The sequence below is a fragment of the Episyrphus balteatus genome, chromosome 2, assembly GCF_945859705.1.
Source record: "Episyrphus balteatus chromosome 2, idEpiBalt1.1, whole genome shotgun sequence".
NCBI lineage: Eukaryota > Metazoa > Arthropoda > Insecta > Diptera > Syrphidae > Episyrphus > Episyrphus balteatus.
The window spans coordinates 93,143,762-93,161,536 of record NC_079135.1 but is presented as its reverse complement, the minus strand read 5'-3'; the positions used below and the strand labels follow the sequence as shown (position 1 = coordinate 93,161,536).

At 31.6% G+C, this 17,775-nt stretch overlaps 3 protein-coding genes across 5 annotated transcripts; 1 reads left to right on the top strand and 2 right to left on the bottom strand.

The window, feature by feature from the left end:
* Nucleotides 1–3,586: 3,586 nt before the first annotated feature.
* Nucleotides 3,587–9,515, top strand: LOC129911181 (cytochrome c oxidase subunit 6B2-like). Of its 3 annotated transcripts, none has more exons than XM_055988894.1 (3): nucleotides 3,588–3,716; nucleotides 4,184–4,363; nucleotides 7,336–8,846. In XM_055988894.1, exon 3 carries the CDS (start codon nucleotides 7,364–7,366, stop codon nucleotides 8,603–8,605), a length of 1,242 nt encoding a protein of 413 aa, XP_055844869.1. In that variant the 5' UTR covers nucleotides 3,588–3,716; nucleotides 4,184–4,363; nucleotides 7,336–7,363; the 3' UTR covers nucleotides 8,606–8,846. The 3 variants fall into 3 exon arrangements, with proteins under 3 accessions (XP_055844871.1, XP_055844869.1, XP_055844870.1); XM_055988895.1 differs by having other exon boundaries at nucleotides 7,322–8,846; XM_055988896.1 differs by lacking the exons at nucleotides 4,184–4,363; nucleotides 7,336–8,846 and adding an exon at nucleotides 9,067–9,515 and having other exon boundaries at nucleotides 3,587–3,716.
* A 1,987-nt stretch (nucleotides 9,516–11,502) lies between these two features.
* LOC129911183 (cytochrome c oxidase subunit 6B2-like) lies at nucleotides 11,503–11,973 on the bottom strand. Its single transcript, XM_055988898.1, has one exon. The coding sequence runs from the start codon at nucleotides 11,860–11,862 to the stop codon at nucleotides 11,605–11,607; it is 258 nt and encodes an 85-aa protein (XP_055844873.1). The 5' UTR covers nucleotides 11,863–11,973; the 3' UTR covers nucleotides 11,503–11,604.
* A 4,966-nt stretch (nucleotides 11,974–16,939) lies between these two features.
* Nucleotides 16,940–17,775, bottom strand: LOC129911182 (FAD-linked sulfhydryl oxidase ALR). The gene is made up of 3 exons (XM_055988897.1): nucleotides 17,538–17,775; nucleotides 17,236–17,468; nucleotides 16,940–17,173 (listed from the first exon to the last, which is right to left on the bottom strand). The coding sequence occupies exons 1-3, from the start codon at nucleotides 17,649–17,651 to the stop codon at nucleotides 17,011–17,013; spliced, it is 510 nt and encodes a 169-aa protein (XP_055844872.1). The 5' UTR covers nucleotides 17,652–17,775; the 3' UTR covers nucleotides 16,940–17,010.

The window sequence follows — 17,775 nt, the reverse complement described above, 5'->3', positions numbered from 1 at the left end:
GTATGTTTGAACTGAGAATGTTTTTATGTTTATATCAAAACTTGTTTTAGAAAACTTTTTATTCTCGATTCAAATCTTTTTCAATACTGTCGTTCATTTTTAATAAAGAATATTTTGTTCAATTTAAATACAATTAATCAAATATTGATTCCATAGAAAACAATATTAGAGACGTTGAAAAACGATTATCACCAGTGAAAAAGTTACAGAACAGGAGCCCAGATTTTATCTTTTTTTTTTTACTATTTACAGCTAGTACGTTCACAATAACCCTTCCTTTGGAGGTGGTACTTTAATACCACAATTAACACATCTTCTTTTAGAGGAGATAAGAATGTATAGTTGTTGTACCAGATTTCTACTCACGAGTAAACTGCCACCTCCAGCTGTACAAACGTGGTTGAGCTTCGGATCAGGAATTTAAATCGCCCAATTCGTGAATTTTTCTGTTTATCTTTAAGCCATAACTACAATGACCTAAAAAGTGAAAAAGTGGAAAATTTACAAAAGTAAAAATTTTTTATTTCTTTCTAGGGCTATTTGTTTTTGAAAAAAACTACAAAAATTGTTTTTTAAACCAAAAAATAAGCTTTCTGCATCATTATTTTTAATTTTGTATTTGGAAAAACTGTCACAAAATGAGTTTGAAAATTTTCACTTTTTGACTTTTTGCAAAAAGTGACCGAAAGTGGCGAACAATAAAGGCTTAACTACATTCACCACTTTTTGAAAAACTACAAAAGTGAAAATATTTTTTTTCTCGCTAGCGGGATTTTTTTTGTAAAAAAGAGTTTACAAATTGATTTTTGGACGGAAAAATAAGCATTCTGCATCATTTAGTTTAATTTTCTAGCCCGAAAAACCATACAAAAATGCGTTTGAAAACTTTCACTTTTGTACTTTTTCACTTTTTGAGCCAATGTAGTTAAGGCTTAAGGCACAAAAAAACTCATACAAAAAAACTCACTCTTGCGGAATTGTGCCCCAGGCCATTATTTGAGTTCTTGTCGAAACAAGCTATAATCCTGGTGCACATCAGAGTTGTAAAACTATCAATTAAAAAAAAAAAACATTTGAAATTAAAAAAAAATGTTTATTGCTACTGAAAATAATTTGCATTAAAATAATATTTATTGCAACTGAAAAAAAAATTTTAAAACATATTTAATTGATACTGAAAAATATTTGCATTAAAAAAATTATTTATTGCAAATACAAATATTTTGCATTAAAACAAAATTTGTATTGCAAAATAAAAATATTTTGCATAAGCCTGGTACGCTGCTCGCGCTAAATTTTAGCTCCCATACAAATTATCGAAAAATTTTAGCCGAGCTAAAATGAGTCCCATACAAACTATCGATAACCTCTGTATGGGAATTTTATCTTGGCTAAAATTTTGAGACGGTTTTTCGTACGCATAATTTAAGACAATAGCCGATTTTTACTATCCCACATAAAAAACGGCTATGATGCAGAAAGCTTATTTTCTGGTTTTTCCAAAAAACATATTCTAGAAAATAAAAATCAATGCAAATAATGTGTGCATTAAATACTTTTTTTTTTAATACTCTTCGAATTTCTTACAATTTTGACTACTTTGGCCTTACATTATAGTTGAAATTCTTAATGTATGGTCAAATAGCCAAAATTTTGAAAAAACTAAAAAAAATATTGCATTGATTTTTCAATTCCAATGCAGAACATTTTTTTGATCCAAAATATTTTATTTTCATTTAAAATATTTTTCTTCAGTAACATTTTTCCAAATGCAAATTGTTTTTATTTGCAATAAATATTTTTTTTAGTGCAAATATTTTTCAATTGCATTAAATTTTTTTTTTGTAAATTTTTTTCAGTTGCAGTAAATATTTTTTTAAATGCAAAACAAAAATATATTAATTAGAGTAGTGAGCTTTAAGTTCGATCCTGAATCTCTCAGTCCCGCCGCACCTCCGAATTTGCCCTGGTAGAGAATTCCATAGGCAAATAGAGCTAACTAGGAATTGTCGCTCAGATGTTAAACATGTAAATCGTGGATAAATGAGTTGATGAGATCTGCTAGAGGATCCAAAGCGTAGCTTATCAAACAAATAACTAGGTTGACGAGTTTTAATCACATTCGAAAGTAAAACCTATAGGCAAGGAGGTGATCAAATGGCATATTTAAAATTAACTTCGAATAGTTTGAAACTCGATCAAATCGCCTCAGGTTAAACACATAACGCACGGTATTATTGAACGCAACATTAAGTTTGCTCTTGCTAGATGCATCGCAATTTCTAAAAATTTCACAACCGCAAGAAAGAATGGGAAGTATGAGCGTTTTTGCCAGCAACATACGTATTTTTTGTGGAGTGTAATTATGAGACATCCAAAGTTTCCTTAAAACACTAGCCGTGTTTTATTGGTACTCAGTATTTTACTGAGTAAACTTTTTTTGCTGTAAACAACAAAAAAAGATTACTTTTATTTATTTTTTATAATCCTATATTGTTGAAGGGTCAAAAATTTATATTTCTATACAAAAAATTTCTCTGTAAAGCCTGGTACGCTGCTCGCGCTAAATTTTAGCTCCCATACAAATTATCGAAAATTTTTAGCCGAGATAAAATGGATCCCATACAAGTTATCGATAACTTGTATGGAAATTTTATCTCAGCTAAAATTTAGCGCGAGCAGCGTACCAGGCTTAAACCAACAAATAAAAAACTTTTTTTTATCCTTAGCAATCATTTGTTGTTGTTTACCGTGTAAAATTTTACTGAGCTAAGTACTGAGTTACCAATAAAACACGGCTACTATAAACTTTGCCAATTGTAGAATTAATGTGGTCATTGCATGTAAGGGTTCTATGAAACACTATTCCTAAATTTTTTGCTTTTTCAATGATTGAACCACAGCTAATCCACCGAGATCGGCAATTTAAATACCTGAACCAAGGCTGAAAAACTTGTAAAACTCTTCGCTTGAATATGCTACCTTGTTCTAAAGACCATTTTTTACGAAATTGAGTAAAGTATGCAGACTTTATAATTTTGGGACGTTTGGCACAAACCATTTTGTTCTATATCTTTTAGTTTTCAAGTTCTGTTTCATGTTTCAAAAACAAAATTATCAAGGCTTTCAGCAAAAAATTAATACCAATCAAAAACTTTCTGATATAAACAAAAATCGATTTTCCAAAATTTTGAAAAATGGACATTCAAAAAGACAGCATCCAAGTGACGAACTGCCCCTGAATGCCGAGCATTCTGTTGCCGATTAAGCCTGGTACGCTGCTCGCGCTAAATTTTAGCCAAGATATAATTTCCATACAAGTTATCGATAATTTGTATGGGACTCATTTTATCCCGGCTAAAATTTTTCGATAATTTGTATGGGAGCTAAAATTTAGCGCGAGCAGCGTACCAGGCTTTAGCAACTACAATACAAATTTCTCATTTTTGACATTTTTTGTCACTTTAGTCACTGAGCGACGCGACGCATTCTGTTCACGTCTTCATCTTCATTTTGTTCACCCCTTAAGACTCATTCAGCAAAAAAAAAAAACTCATCCACCGCCCATCTATCCCTTTCGTTCATTTCAACTTCAAAAAAAAAAATATCGATATGAAAAAATTGTCAGCCATATTGAATTCTACCAAGTTTTTCGCTAGAGCCAGAGAACAAGGGTCTCACAGTGATAGTTTTGCCATTTCCAACTTAAATTCAAGGTAATTTCCTACCAAAAATCTAAAATCATTTTCAATTATCATTATTAAACATTTAAGTGTATTGTTTTTCAAATATTTTATGTTAAATATTAAGAAATGGAATTGATTTTTGAGTATATTACAAAACTATAAAAAAAAACCCAGTTCAAAATACACATGAGACGTCTCCGACAAGAGAAAAAAATTCTATTCTAGCAAGAAAAAAAAATTACATAACCAAAACCCCAAAAAAGAAGTGGCGAATGAAAACTCATTTATATATTTTTTTTTACTTAATTTTATTTTATTTACTTACTCCCTTACGTCTCTCAAATTCTTTTTTAGCCAACAAAATATATTTTTTTATCTTTTTCCACAGTGTACTCTATAAAAAATATATTTACTTAAGTATTTTCCACCAACAAAAAATTAATTTAATTTTCATGTACAAAAAAAAATCTCATGCGTTTAAGTTACTTATTTTGTAGGGAGGAATACAATAAATAAATCTCCTCGAAAAGAGACAAAAACCATCCAAAAATAGGATCCACTCCACACAAAAATACTAAGGATTCCGATTATCACAGGAAAACAGGACATACACGCAATCTACGTCCGTTGTGTGTAATTAAACGTCGTCGTCTACTTCGTCTACTATCTACCTACAAGTAATGTCATATTTATTATCAATTTTTTATCTTTCCTTTTTTATTCTACCACAAAAAAAATTTTAAAATACAAAAACAAATTTTTCTAAAAATTCAACTCAAGACGACTTGGAATGTTATATTTTTTCCTTGCTACACAGGGAAAACATATAACAGTCGAGTGCCGTAAAGCTAAAATTTGTAAAATCTAGAAATCTAGGGAAAGTCAATGAATTGGTACAATGAGTGTCTGCATTTCTTAAATCTCAAATAACAAAAAAATAAAATGCACGACTGGGTCGCACGAACTTGCTCTCAGGCTAGAATTGTTAGGACTTTTTACTTAGAAATTTAGTAAATATAATTGTAGATATAAAAAAAATTTTATTTGTTTTATTAAAATGCATTTTTAGAAAAAAAAAAAAATTCAAAATCGAATGTCCGGTTTTCGAAAATTTGATTTAAAAAAAAATTTGAAAATTTTTTTAAAAATCCAAAAATTATTTTTTTTTTGCAGAGAATAAAATTTGAAAAAACGGTTCTATGGCAGGTACCGTTAATAATGAGTTTGGAAAAAAAAAAAAAAAAATTCCATAAAAAGATAGATCTTGCCTTAAAAACTAACATTTGAATTTTTTAAACAAAATCGTTGGAGACGTTTTTGAGAAAATTAAACTTTTCCGAAATTGATATAAGACAGATACCGTTATTTTAGGTCCAAAAAAATTAATTTCAAAAACCCCTCTGGAGAGTCTCCAAACAATGATACATAACAAGTTCGATACCAATCGGTTCATCCGTTTAGGCTGTAGCTGCTTATACATACAGACTGACTGAATGCATAATTTGTTTATCTATATCGGATGTACCTACCAATTTGATTGCTCTTTATTACAAGAAGATGATAGATAGATAAAAAAATTTATTTTTAAAATTAGCTTTGTTTTCATTATGTTTAAAATTAAATTAAATGACAATAACTTTTTAAGTTGCCTCTCAGGTTTAAGAGTTTTCTATAATAAATTCATTAAAAACTTAGCGATAAATTTACTTTTATGAAAATTCATTTATAATAACGTTTCGGTATTTTAGAGCGTTTTTCAAGAAAAGATAAAGTTGACTGTAGTTTTTTCAAGCAATAAGCATTTCGCTTCCAAGAAACTGTATTCTGTATTGCCGCAAACAAGGGAACACTCCCACAAAGTGATAGGTATTTTCAGTAGCATCAAGGTTGCTGATCGTACAAATGCCTGGACTTTAACACCATACTAATCATCTTGCGTGAGTTCCTGTCTTCGAAGTAGTTCGATACCACGATAACAACAATTTTTAACCACAATTTACGGAAAAATTAGTACCGCTGAGTCATTTCATATGAAAACGTCCAATGAGAATTGCTGTTGTGTCGCTTCCCCGCTACCCGCATTCGAACTTTTGAAAAATTTCATTTTTCTGTTATTGAAATTTTGCTTCTGAAAACTTTTTTATTAAAGATATCTTTTCGTTTGAAAGAACATTTTATTTGAGTAAATATTAAAAATTTATGTATCATTTATTTCTGATTCAAAAACAATTCTTGAAAATCTTGTACTTTTACTGAATTTTTGTGGTTTTTGACTGACTCCAGAACTGCATTACTAAAAGACTATTAATTGAACGTAGCTGATGCTAACTTATTTAGACCACTTGTTTAAAAAACACAAAAACTATGATTTACTATGCTAGACTTCACATAGAAATAAGAAATTCACACTATACTTAGTTCTGATTCTTAACTATAAATTCTGAAAATTTCGTTTTGTTATTAACATATGTGCCCTTAATTATGAAAGTGGACTAAGTCACTCCTAAAAATGGCATCAAATCTAACCTAAAAATAATTATTATTTAAGGGGTAAATTTTATTTGAAAGCGAAATTGCAGTAAATAAACTTCTTTATTGCTCCTCTAGTGATTTCATAAAAGAAATATAATTAAATCGTTATACGAAAATTATTATGTGAGTTTTTCTTCAAACAATTCTTAGTCCGCTTTCATAATCATGTGCACATATGTAAATCTTCTTTGTCTAAAGTGCCATTCATGAGATGCGACCTGACATTTTATTCATATGAGTAATCGCAGAGAGTAATTCAAAAATTGATGTCAAATTAAAAGTAGGGTTAATTTCGAGTGAATTATTTGTTCGTAGCTTTCTGGTAAATCACCAAAAAAATAAAAAAATTAAATCACCAAAAACTTTTTAATGAATTCATGGATATCAATCAATTTTTATTCATAAAAACAAAATTTTGACAATCTGCAGTAATAAACCTTTTTATGAGCTTTTTCTTATTAATAATCTGTTTCAAAGAGCAATTTAGAAACCGAAACGATTTGTGTTTGAACAAATTTCTTCACATAGCATAACTTCAAAAGTAATAAAAAGAAATTTAACATTATTTTTAAGTAGTAATTAAGCAGTAATTTTTCAAAAACGGGAGCTGATTTGATTTTTCTGATTCAACAAACAGAAAGTATAGTTTAGTCTAGGAAAAAAAAAGTATAAACTTGAAATCTAGTGTTATAAATCTGCCTTAGGCCTGCGTTAACAACACCCATCATCATAAATCCTGCAGTCTTTTGAGACCCAAGATTAAGTTTGTAACAGTTCTCCTTTCTAAAAAAAATAACTTTAAACTAATATACATACAAAAATAAAGAAAAAAATTAAGAGCGGACAAATTTTTTTTTCACATTTCCAAAGTTTATATAAAGATTCATTGACTTTTCCTTGATTCCGAGGTATAAATCTTACGGCACTCCACTCATAACAGACAGTCGGTTGCAAGTTGAAGGCAAATATATACCGTAGATTTCGAGAAAAACATAAAACATAAAAATAATTGTTGTAATTGCTCTAAAAAAAAAAAGTAACCGACTTTCAATGAGAAAGTCTGTTCTGTTTATTGTTTGAATAAAAAATACTCAAAAGTTCAGATCTGAATTTACAGATTCTGGCGATTGTGTGCTGCGCTGTAAATGTCGCCACCAACACCACCATCACCACCCATAATCTCCCGGCATGTCCGAGATGAGGAGGAGCAAAGGACTAACAGCAGTAGCAAGAGTCATCATCGAACGGCTCGTGATTATCGTGCTACAAGTCGCTCGCGTAGTCCACGAGGAGGACGTGGTCGCAGCAGTCGTGTGGTGAGTCCAGACCGAGAACGCAGGCATAGGCAACGAACACATTCTAGAAGCCGTAGTCGCGATACAAGTCGCTATCGCAGCGGCGGCAGCAGGAGACACAATAGAGTTGAACGGTCTTCATCAAGACATCGATATGAACGATCTCCATCGAGGTCGAAAGGGCGAACTGAAAGACATGGACGTTCTTCTCACAGAAGTCGTTCACGTTCATATTCAAAATCACACAAGACTTCTTTGCACAGATCTAGAAGCCGTTCGCGATCACACTCTCGACGACGTAGAAATCGTTCACGATCGGGCTCGAGAAGTAACCGATCACGACATACTCGCAGTCGCAGCAAGCAAGCCTCCGAAAGTTCAAGTAAACAACCAAATGTGATTGTTTTATCCACAGAATCGTACAAAGATTCACTCAAATCAAGTAGCAGGCTACCATCTGTGCGAGAAGAGCCACAAACATCATCCACATTGTCGTCGTCGTCGTCAACCTCGACTGTTACAAGACCACCACAGCCACCAATGAGAGAAGAAACGCCATCATGGAAGAGGGCGAAAGTGGATCAAGTTGGTGTGTACTCGAATCTAGAGCCAGATGCTCCAATTGACAAAGAGAAAATTCACAAAGAAATTGAAGAAAAACTCCGTTTGGCATTGGCCAGAGAAGGCAAGGTATATCCGTACCCTAAACCAGAGCCTTCCCACCCGGTTTTTGCAAACGATGGTTCATTTCTTGAAATTTTCAAAAAAATGCAACAACAACAGACATTTGTGCAACAGCAAGTTGGCGAAAGTATGCAAATTCATGCCGTGCCCGCAGCTCCAGTGGCTCCTGTAATGCCAGTTGCTTCAGTTCAACAACAACATCACCATCCTCCACCCCAATTGCCGATTTTCGGTCGAAGACGTGGCGGAAAGATTCTTAAAACTGGGGTAGTTGCCAAGCCATCAGCATCGAATGACTCGGAAACGGGTGATGTCAAAGACTTTTGGTCGATTTATTTACGAGAGGTGAAAAAGTATAAAAGTACAGCCTGTGAATCGGATAGTAAAACGAGACCTCTTGTTCGATAAATTACAAAATCCCAACAACAACAAAATACAATATTCCCCTACAAATTTTACTCGTATCTTTTTTTTTTTGAAAATAATAGAAAACTAAAAAAAATCAGTTCCATTTCTTATTAAAATTACAATTATGCATAGAAACCACAGTGTGTATAGTCTTTAAGAAGTTTAATAGCTGTCGATTATTATCTAGATGTGAGTCTCTCTTCAATTGATTACATCAGAGTAGAATATTAGCAGTTATTATTCTCTACAAGTGATACAAAACTTGATTTAGTTTTATAAATAAATATTCATTATTTCCATATATTTTTCTAGTCTTTAAGTTTTTCTTTCCTTTTTTTAAATTTTTCTCTTTCTCATTTCTTTCATAACTATATCATTATTCTTATATAAATATTCTATTTGTATATTGTATATCTTTAACAAACAAAAAATACAAAAAAAAATATTATGGTCTCTCTTAGCGGATAAAAAGTTTTATCACAAACATGTCGAAGGGCGAAATTAAATTGGAAACTGTTCCATTCGATCCACGCTTCCCCAATACCAACCAAACTCGTCACTGCTATCAGAGTTATCTTGATTATCATCGTTGCCAGCGTATTCGTGGAGCTAGCTACGAGCCATGCAATTATTTTAAGAAAGCCTTTTCATCATTGTGCCCCAATGCATGGGTTGAAAAATGGAATGACCAACGTGAAGCTGGTACCTTCCCAGGCAGGATTTAAATTAAAAAATTAAATAAATTTCCAAAAATAAATTGTTCTTTTTTTGATTTATAATCCTACAAAAAACACCGTGTTAGCAAAGTATGAATGTATTAAAAACAAAATAAATATGCCCTTAAAATGGCTATTAACTTGATAATAAAGTGAATTACTTTCTGAAAGGGAAAAAAAAAACATGTATCACAGTTTTGGAGTGTTTGTATTTTTTGTTTTGGAAATTATGTAGAATTAGGTTACAAAGAGGGCTTTATGATGACACTTTGACAAGACAAGGAGACAATTCGTTCTAAAATCTTGGACAGGGCTCTAAAGATGTTGGTTAAAGTAAGTATTTGAAGAACAGATTTACGTATAGAACCCGTTTAATTGGCAAGTATGATTCTCTTTTTTTTCATCTTCGGGGTCTTTGAACTCGATTTAAGTGTACCAAAAAGCTTTAAGAAATACAATGGATTATGTCAGCATTGATGATATCAATGTTTTGATTATGATTCTTTTGTGTTGGTGCTCTTCTCGTTACAGTACCTTGGAATCGAAACTTTGCATATTATCAATTATCCGACGAACGGATATGGTGGATGTCAGCCCGCAATACAAGCACTTATGTATGATCTGTTGTAATTGTTTTAATTTTACGTTTCCTGTCAATTTTATTTTGTTAAGGGGAACCTTGCTTTATACAGCTCAATATTGTAGTTCTTGTTTTGTTTTTATTTAAAAAATGTTTGTATTGTTTATTGGACAGAGATATGTCTAGAAACAACAATAGCATTTTGTTATAACTGAGCATTTTAGTTCAGTCACCATTCATGAATCTATTTGTCTGCTAATACACATTGGCTCAAAAGACAAAGAAGCTAGCCAAATCCTTCATTATTCATAAATTATATTATTCTATAAAGCCATAAATTTAAGCTGCCAAATTTTTGAATTCGTTAAAAGGACGCTTATACAGTAAAACTACGTGCTTACATTTTGGTTATACCTCCACTACAAAAATGTGGGCTCTTAGCCTAATTTAGAACTAAACTTTGAAATCAGTCCAGTCTAATATTTAATTGAAGACATTTTAAGACATTTAAGTTAAACATAAATCTTTGTGTGACATAAATCTTTATGTGACACAAAAGAAAAAGTAGAGAATAAGAGTTTATGTTCAACATAAATTATTTAAGTTTCGTTTCAGCAAATGGACCTTAATGAGTTCGAAAACCTTTACAGTAAAATTAATTCATACACTTTGTTCGACAAAATTATCAGAACGCAATAAAAAGATGAAAAATTTTAGTCTTTTTTCAAATTTAACTACAACCTTTTGATGTTCATATTTAAATTGTTTTATTTTAGATCAGGGTTCTGTCAAATTTAGGATGATTAAGAATTTGGTGCACTGTAACATGGTTGCAAACACAGCAATAAGCATTCTTGGCGTTATTTTATTTACTCTGTTGGTCCTTAGTCTTATAGGTAGAAATGACAGCCTTTAAAGCAACTGCTCAGAAAATCCTAATTAGCGCTAGTAAACGTCATTTTCTCGGTCCTTCTTATACTAGGGCGTTTGGTTTCGTAACATACAGGTCAAAATGCATTGATTATACTATGATGGTTTTAGGAGAAAAAAGTACGCCATCAGTCAGAGGAGGATTGAGGCTCTTGAATACTTCTGAAGTACTTTTTATAGCTCCCAGCGTCCAAAATACAATCCAAAGCCATTTTCCAATTTCCTCATACGTGGAAGTTAGCACTTCCCAGTGACGGTACTGAAACTTTTCCTGAATTTGGACTGAATGATAATAAGGAAAAGTTTACAGACAAATTAACGTTAAAAAAATGCAACAAAGCTAACTTGACTTTAAAACGAGATACCAAAATAAAAAAAAAAAATGTTTTTCAAAGGACGAATGGAGCTATTTTTTTTTTTCAAAAGATACAGCATAGATTTGATTTGTTCGGACTTGTCACGAATTCCATTCGTATCGAAAATTTGCTACGATTCCCGAAAAAAAAATCACGGAATCCTTTCGTAATAGAAAATTTCATACAAATCGTCACTACGACGATCGGATTTTGTGATTGTTTTTTTCGGGAATCGTAGAAAATTTCCGATACGAATGGAATTCATGATAAGGCCGATTAATTATATTCTCCCATGGTTAAAAAACAATCAAACAAAATAATAATAATTCTTCAAATTATGTAATTTTTCTTTTTATTTTCAAATAGTGTATAATTTGTTATTTAATTGAATCAAAAGAAATTGTAAAAAAAAAATAATTAAATTCTTCCCGGAAAAGTTCCAGCTTCACGTTGATCATTCCATTTTGAAATCCAATCGTTAGGACACATCACAGTAAAAGCTTTCTTAAAATAGTTACATGACTCTTGATCCTGACCAACTTCAAGCTTTTTCATGCAACGAAAATAATCACAATAGCTCTCATAACAATATCGTGTTTGGTTCTGACTTGGAAATCGAGGGTCCTTAGGAACACTTCCTAGTTTAATTTCAACTGGTTCCTTCTTTTTGGGCATTCTTCTTTTTCAATATACAAACTATCAACAGGAATTTTCAATTCAATCAGAAATAATAAAAAAAAATTGTGAAGATTTGAAAACTACATCCAAGTTAAATAGAAAAATATTAAAAAAAAAAACAGTTCGTTTTAAAATTGAATCGCTCATTGCAAAAACCACTTAAGTCACATTTTTTTTTTCAGTCGGTTTTTTGCTGAATATTGTCCCTCAAAGTGAGATGCGTATTCTTCCCCTTTAAATAATTCCGGTCATTCCAAAAACAAAAACAACTTAAGTCCAGGGACTTAAGAGGTTTTTGCATGTATTATTTGATGGCAGGTGTAGTTATATCTAATTGAGTATAAAATTTTCTGATAATATTTGCGATAAATATAGAGGAATTATATTAAATAGAACAGTTGTTTTTTTGTTGAAATGAGAAAAATTAGGTTTGGGACCAAACACAAATAAGAATGATAGAGAAGATGATTATGGACCTTAAAAATGATGAAACATGCAAAATAAATGCATGTGACATGCAAATAAATACATTTTTAAGATTCATTTTCAATAACAAGCCATACAAAAACCGTTAGAGCTATTATATTGGTAAAATTAATGCTAAGTATCCATGGACGTATTATAATACTATATATACAAGGTGTCCCAAAAATCGCAGCCATATATTTTGGGCAGTTATGGGCATTCGAAAAAAAAAAATCAATAAAAATGGTCACCCTGTGCTTTTATATGCCGTGACTACAAATCTTTAGTTATCTCAATTTTTTCTTTTGCTATGGAACCTTGAATAACCCTGCTAACAAGTGCATTCAAACATTTTAACTCAGCTGCATCAGTTAAGGCAAATATCAGTTTTTTGCCAAACTAAGAACTCAAAAATTTTACATGACCCTAATTCAATGAACCGTAGTGTAAAAAAAATGCACTACGATATTTCGGCAAGCTACCTTAAAAGTTGGTGTGTTTAATTTTCTTTTCAAAATGGTATAATATTGTTGAGAATATTCCATTAAAAAACGGAAATACAAATGTTTTTCTTAATAAATCCGACTCTAATTAATTTTTCCATATTATTTAAATTTTGTACCCTTTAAGAGCTGAATTTGTATTTTTAGAAGTAGTAAAGTGTAGATTTTTTAAAAGATAAATCAATCTTCAATAAAACTCTGAAGGTAATAGTTGGTAGACTATGTTTAAGCATAGGTTTATGAATGAAAATAGTAGAGAAACCTATCCTTTCGGTCTTTTGACCGGAAATGGCGACCGTAAAACACTGCGTACCCAAAGCAGGTTCGAAATAAACTTTTTTTTTTTTAATATTGAATTTAATGATTGCATGAATTTCTGACTTATCGGGATAGAATAAAAGTGAAAGCGTTCTTCTGTAGTACCTAACTCAATTTTTTTTTTTTTTTCTTGAGGTGAAATCATATTTTACACAATTACATTTTTTTATAGATCTAATATTTTAAATAATTGCTGAATAGTTAATTGCATTATTTTTATCAAGGAACTTGATAAAAAAATAATTTTTTTATAATTAACAGTTTGTAAATAAACAGTTTTTCGCTGTTTCAGCGAGAAATCATATTTTTTTGATTTACCACAGTCTTGTAATACTAATGCGATTATGTATATATTATTATAATACGTCCATGTAAGTATCCTATTTCTTGCAAAACAGTTTTTCGGATTTTTTCCTTATTAGGTATTTCTGAAGGTTATTTTACATTTCACCTCCTTACAACTCAAATACTAAATTAATAGTCCGATCAATTTAGACATCCGAGGTTACATTAATTCCCAGCAAGCTGAAAATCGGTAGGATTGTTAGAAACAACATCATAAGTTAAATCTAAAAAGTCCTCATCGATCCGAGACCTGGAAAAAATTTTACATGGGGTCACAAAAAATGGTATTTTTCACGATTTTCTGCAAAACGATAAGTCTTATCAAAAAATTTTCAATGCACGAATTGTAGACCAGGTTATTATACATATATAAAAACAAAAAGTGTCATGACACTTTTTTTTCTAAGACCCACCGTTTCTTAGGTATAACGATTCAAAAAGTTGAAGTTGAGTTGTAATCGTCATAATCAGGCTTATTCTTAAAAAAAAAACTTACAACTGAAAAGCTCTTGAAATTTCATTATGTTTTTAGCTTGAATTTTGTTCTTCAATGGTTAAGAAGATGGTGAAAGCAAAAAAAAATGGAAATTTTCACGATTTTCCCGATTGGGGCCCTTCTCCCGAAACCATATCCCTGGGAATTTTTGTTTAGCATATGTCTGAATATATACAGGGTGTCCAATAGAGAATGGACAACCCTAAAACGGCTGATAGCTACACTTATGATTGTTCTAAAAACAGATAGAAAAAAGTTCTATCGCAACCAGTTCATAAAATATTGGCTTTTTTTCGTTCAGTGTATTTTAAATTTTATCATCTTATGTTTTCGTTCACTACAACGACGAATGAATGAATTTTATTTATTTCTTTTTTTATCATTTTCTACAATAATTGTATTAGTACATAAACGCTTTAAAAATTGCATAGCTATTGCACATTTTCTTTAAAAAAAATTTGAAATCTTTTGTTCGATGCAAAATGTAAAAAAAGTATTTTATGAAAAATTTTAAACACCTGTGGTATGAAATAAATCTATAGAAACCTAGGTGGACAAATTTCTTAAAAATATTCCCCTTAGACGAGAATATTTTTAAGAAAGTTGGCCAAATAGGTATAGATTTATTTCATACCACAGGTGTTAAAAATTTTTCATAAAATACTTTTTTACATTTTGCATCGAACAAAAGATTTCAAATTTTTAGTTTAGATTTAATTCATGATGGTGTTTCCAACAATCCTACCAATTTTCAGCTTGCTGGGAATCAAGGGGCACGGTAGTGCCCAGCCAAGTTCTCTAGCAACTTTGGCACTACACCCTTATTTACAGGAAACAACTCAGGCCATTTTCGACCCCCCTCTAACTTCCACACCAAAGATGCTAGAAATTTCAAACTCACTACATTTGTTGAGCTCGTAAAAACCAAACTCCTCACAAAATTTCAGCCTCCTACGATGAGTAGTTTCTGAGATATAGGGCTTCAAAAATCGCAAAAACCGTAACTGACTCACTGACTCACTGACAGATCATCAAAATTATGGGGAACTTCCCGATATCGTAGAAACTTGAAATTTTACACGGTGATAGGACTTGTGGTGTATACAAAGGAAAAAATCGAAAATTTGAGATTTTCAATTCAGGGGGCGTGGCATCCGCCCATTTCCGCTGAATTTTCATCATATATCATAGAGCACTTCTGATTATCGTAGAATCTTGAAATTTGGTAGAATAGTAGAGCTGGTAGTTAATACAAAGGATAAAATTTAAAACTTGAGAATTTCAGCCAGGGGGCGTGGCAACCGCCCATTTCCACTGAATTTTCATAAATTATTATAGAGCACTTCTGATTGTCGTAGAATCTTGAAATTTGGTAGAATGGTAGAGCTGGTAGTTTTTACAAAGGAAAAAATTTAAAATTTGAGAATTTCAGCCAGGGGGCGTGGCAACCGCCCATTTCCGCTGAATTTTCATAAATTATTATAGAGCACTTCTGATTGTCGTAGAATCTTGAAATTTGGTAGAATGGTAGAGCTGGTAGTTTATACAAAGGAAAAAATTTTAAATTTGAGAATTTCAGCCAGGGGGCGTGGCAACCGGCATTCCCGCTGAATTTTCATAAATTATTATAGAGCACTTCTGATTGTCGTAGAATCTTGAAATTTGGTGGAATGGTAGAGCTGGTAGTTTATACAAAGGAAAAAATTTAAAATTTGAGAATTTCAGCCAGGGGGCGTGGCAACCGCCCATTTCCGCTGAATTTTCATAAATTATTATAGAGCACTTCTGATTGTCGTAGAATCTTGAAATTTGGTAGAATAGTAGAGCTAATAGTTTATACAAAGGAATAAATTTAAAATTTGAGAATTTCAACCAGGGGGCGTGGCAACCGCCCATTTCCGCTGAATTTTCATAAATTATTATAGAGCACTTCTGATTGTCGTAGAATCTTGAAATTTGGTAGAATGGTAGAGCTGGTAGTTTTTACAAAGGAAAAAATTTAAAATTTGAGAATTTCAGCCAGGGGGCGTGGCAACCGCCCATTTCCGCTGAATTTTCATAAATTATTATAGAGCACTTCTGATTGTCGTAGAATCTTGAAATTTGGTAGAATAGTAGAGCTAATAGTTTATACAAAGGAATAAATTTAAAATTTGAGAATTTCAACCAGAGGGCGTGGCAACCGCCCATTTCCGCTGAATTTTCATAAATTATTATAGAGCACTTCTGATTGTCGTAGAATCTTGAAATTTGGTAGAATGGTGGAGCTGGTAGTTTACACAAAGGAAAAAATTTAAAGTTTGAGAATTTCAGGCAGGGGGCGTGGCAACCACCCATTTTCACTGAATTTTCATCAAATATAGAGATTTTATATTCTACAGCCATACCTTGCAAAAAGTAGTGAAATCACAACAAAAACATTACTGTTAAAAAAAGAGCCAAGTTCTCCTATGTTGAAATTATGCTGGCACAAAAAGTACTGAGATGTAAAAGTGTACCAAGTTCTAAAGTTTGGGTTCAAATTCGTATCAATAAAATTTTGATTGTTTACTTGGCAATTTTTGAAATAACTTTAAAAATCGATAATTAAGAAAAATTGTCAAGAGAACAATCAAAATTTTATTGATACGAATTTGAACCCAAACTTTAGAACTTGGTACACTTTTACATCTCAGTACTTTTTGTGCCAGCATAATTTCAACATAGGAGAACTTGGCTCTTTTTTTAACAGTAATGTTTTTGTTGTGATTAATTTAACCTCACCCCCTTATTTTAGTCTATTTTTACCAGACTATAAGCATACAAAATTCCATCAAGATTCGTTTGTTTCAGCATGAAACAGTTTTTATTGGTTCCTGAAAAATTCAAATTGTTAGACTTATGTGGTTTTTGAAATAACCGATTCAATTGATTTGCAAAGCACCAGCTCATTTGCATTATATATGTATATTTTTTTATCATAAATTAACAAAACATTTTAACAATCTACAAAAACCAATATGAAAATTGAATCAAGTTTCAATCACAAGATCCATCTTTCCATCCATCTCTCCATCGTTCATTAACTTTGCTACAATCGAACAGGGGTTTTCCCAGTTTTTCATTAACACGATTGTGAAAATTACACAACCATTGCGATAATTTCGCCTGAGAATTGGCATTAACTGGATTGTCTTTTAAGCTTAAAAATAAAAGGATTCAGTTAATAGATGGAAATGACATCTTTTAGTTTAAGGTTCTTACTCCTTTTGAAAATCCTTGGCACAAACTTCACAAGGATACATTCGAGATAGCGAATCGTAAAATTGTTTAACATCTTGTTTTTGACTGTCTGTAGGATTTGTTGGGTACACAGCTGCGATTGTATGCAAAAGTCCCCAAGTACTTTGTCCCAAGCTGTCTTTGTCCAGTGGACAATTGTTAGGTGCTATTAGACTATGATCACTCTCTTCTTTATGTCCTTCTACAACCTTATTCTTTTTTGATAAAATTCTTATCACATTAGAGATTACAAGTTAATATCGAGATATATTTGCAGTACATACTTTTGGTGTCTTGGTTATTTCACGTTGTTTCCGTGACCATGTCTTGAAATCAGTGCACGAACGACAATTAGGGTCAGGTCTTGATGGGGAATCATATGCATCGTAATTTGACATTGTTTAATTTATTTATTATTGAATAATTTTCGATTGAAGGTATTACACAAAAACATGAATAACTTTTATCATACCAAAATTCAAGTTAGAACTAGAACTGTCAATCGGCGGTGAAATTTGAGGT

What these genes read in the sequence shown, in the direction of transcription:
- LOC129911181 (XM_055988894.1), top strand. Translation starts at nt 7,364, where the DNA reads ATGTCGCCACCAACACCACCATCACCACCCATAATCTCCCGGCATGTC.
- LOC129911183 (XM_055988898.1), bottom strand. Translation starts at nt 11,862, where the DNA reads ATGCCCAAAAAGAAGGAACCAGTTGAAATTAAACTAGGAAGTGTTCCT.
- LOC129911182 (XM_055988897.1), bottom strand. Translation starts at nt 17,651, where the DNA reads ATGTCAAATTACGATGCATATGATTCCCCATCAAGACCTGACCCTAAT. An exon ending in AAATAACCAAGACACCAAAA is followed by an intron (nt 17,469 to 17,537) that starts GTATGTACTGCA and finishes TTATCAAAAAAG; the next exon opens with AATAAGGTTGTAGAAGGACA. An exon ending in GCCAAGGATTTTCAAAAGGA is followed by an intron (nt 17,174 to 17,235) that starts GTAAGAACCTTA and finishes TTTATTTTTAAG; the next exon opens with CTTAAAAGACAATCCAGTTA.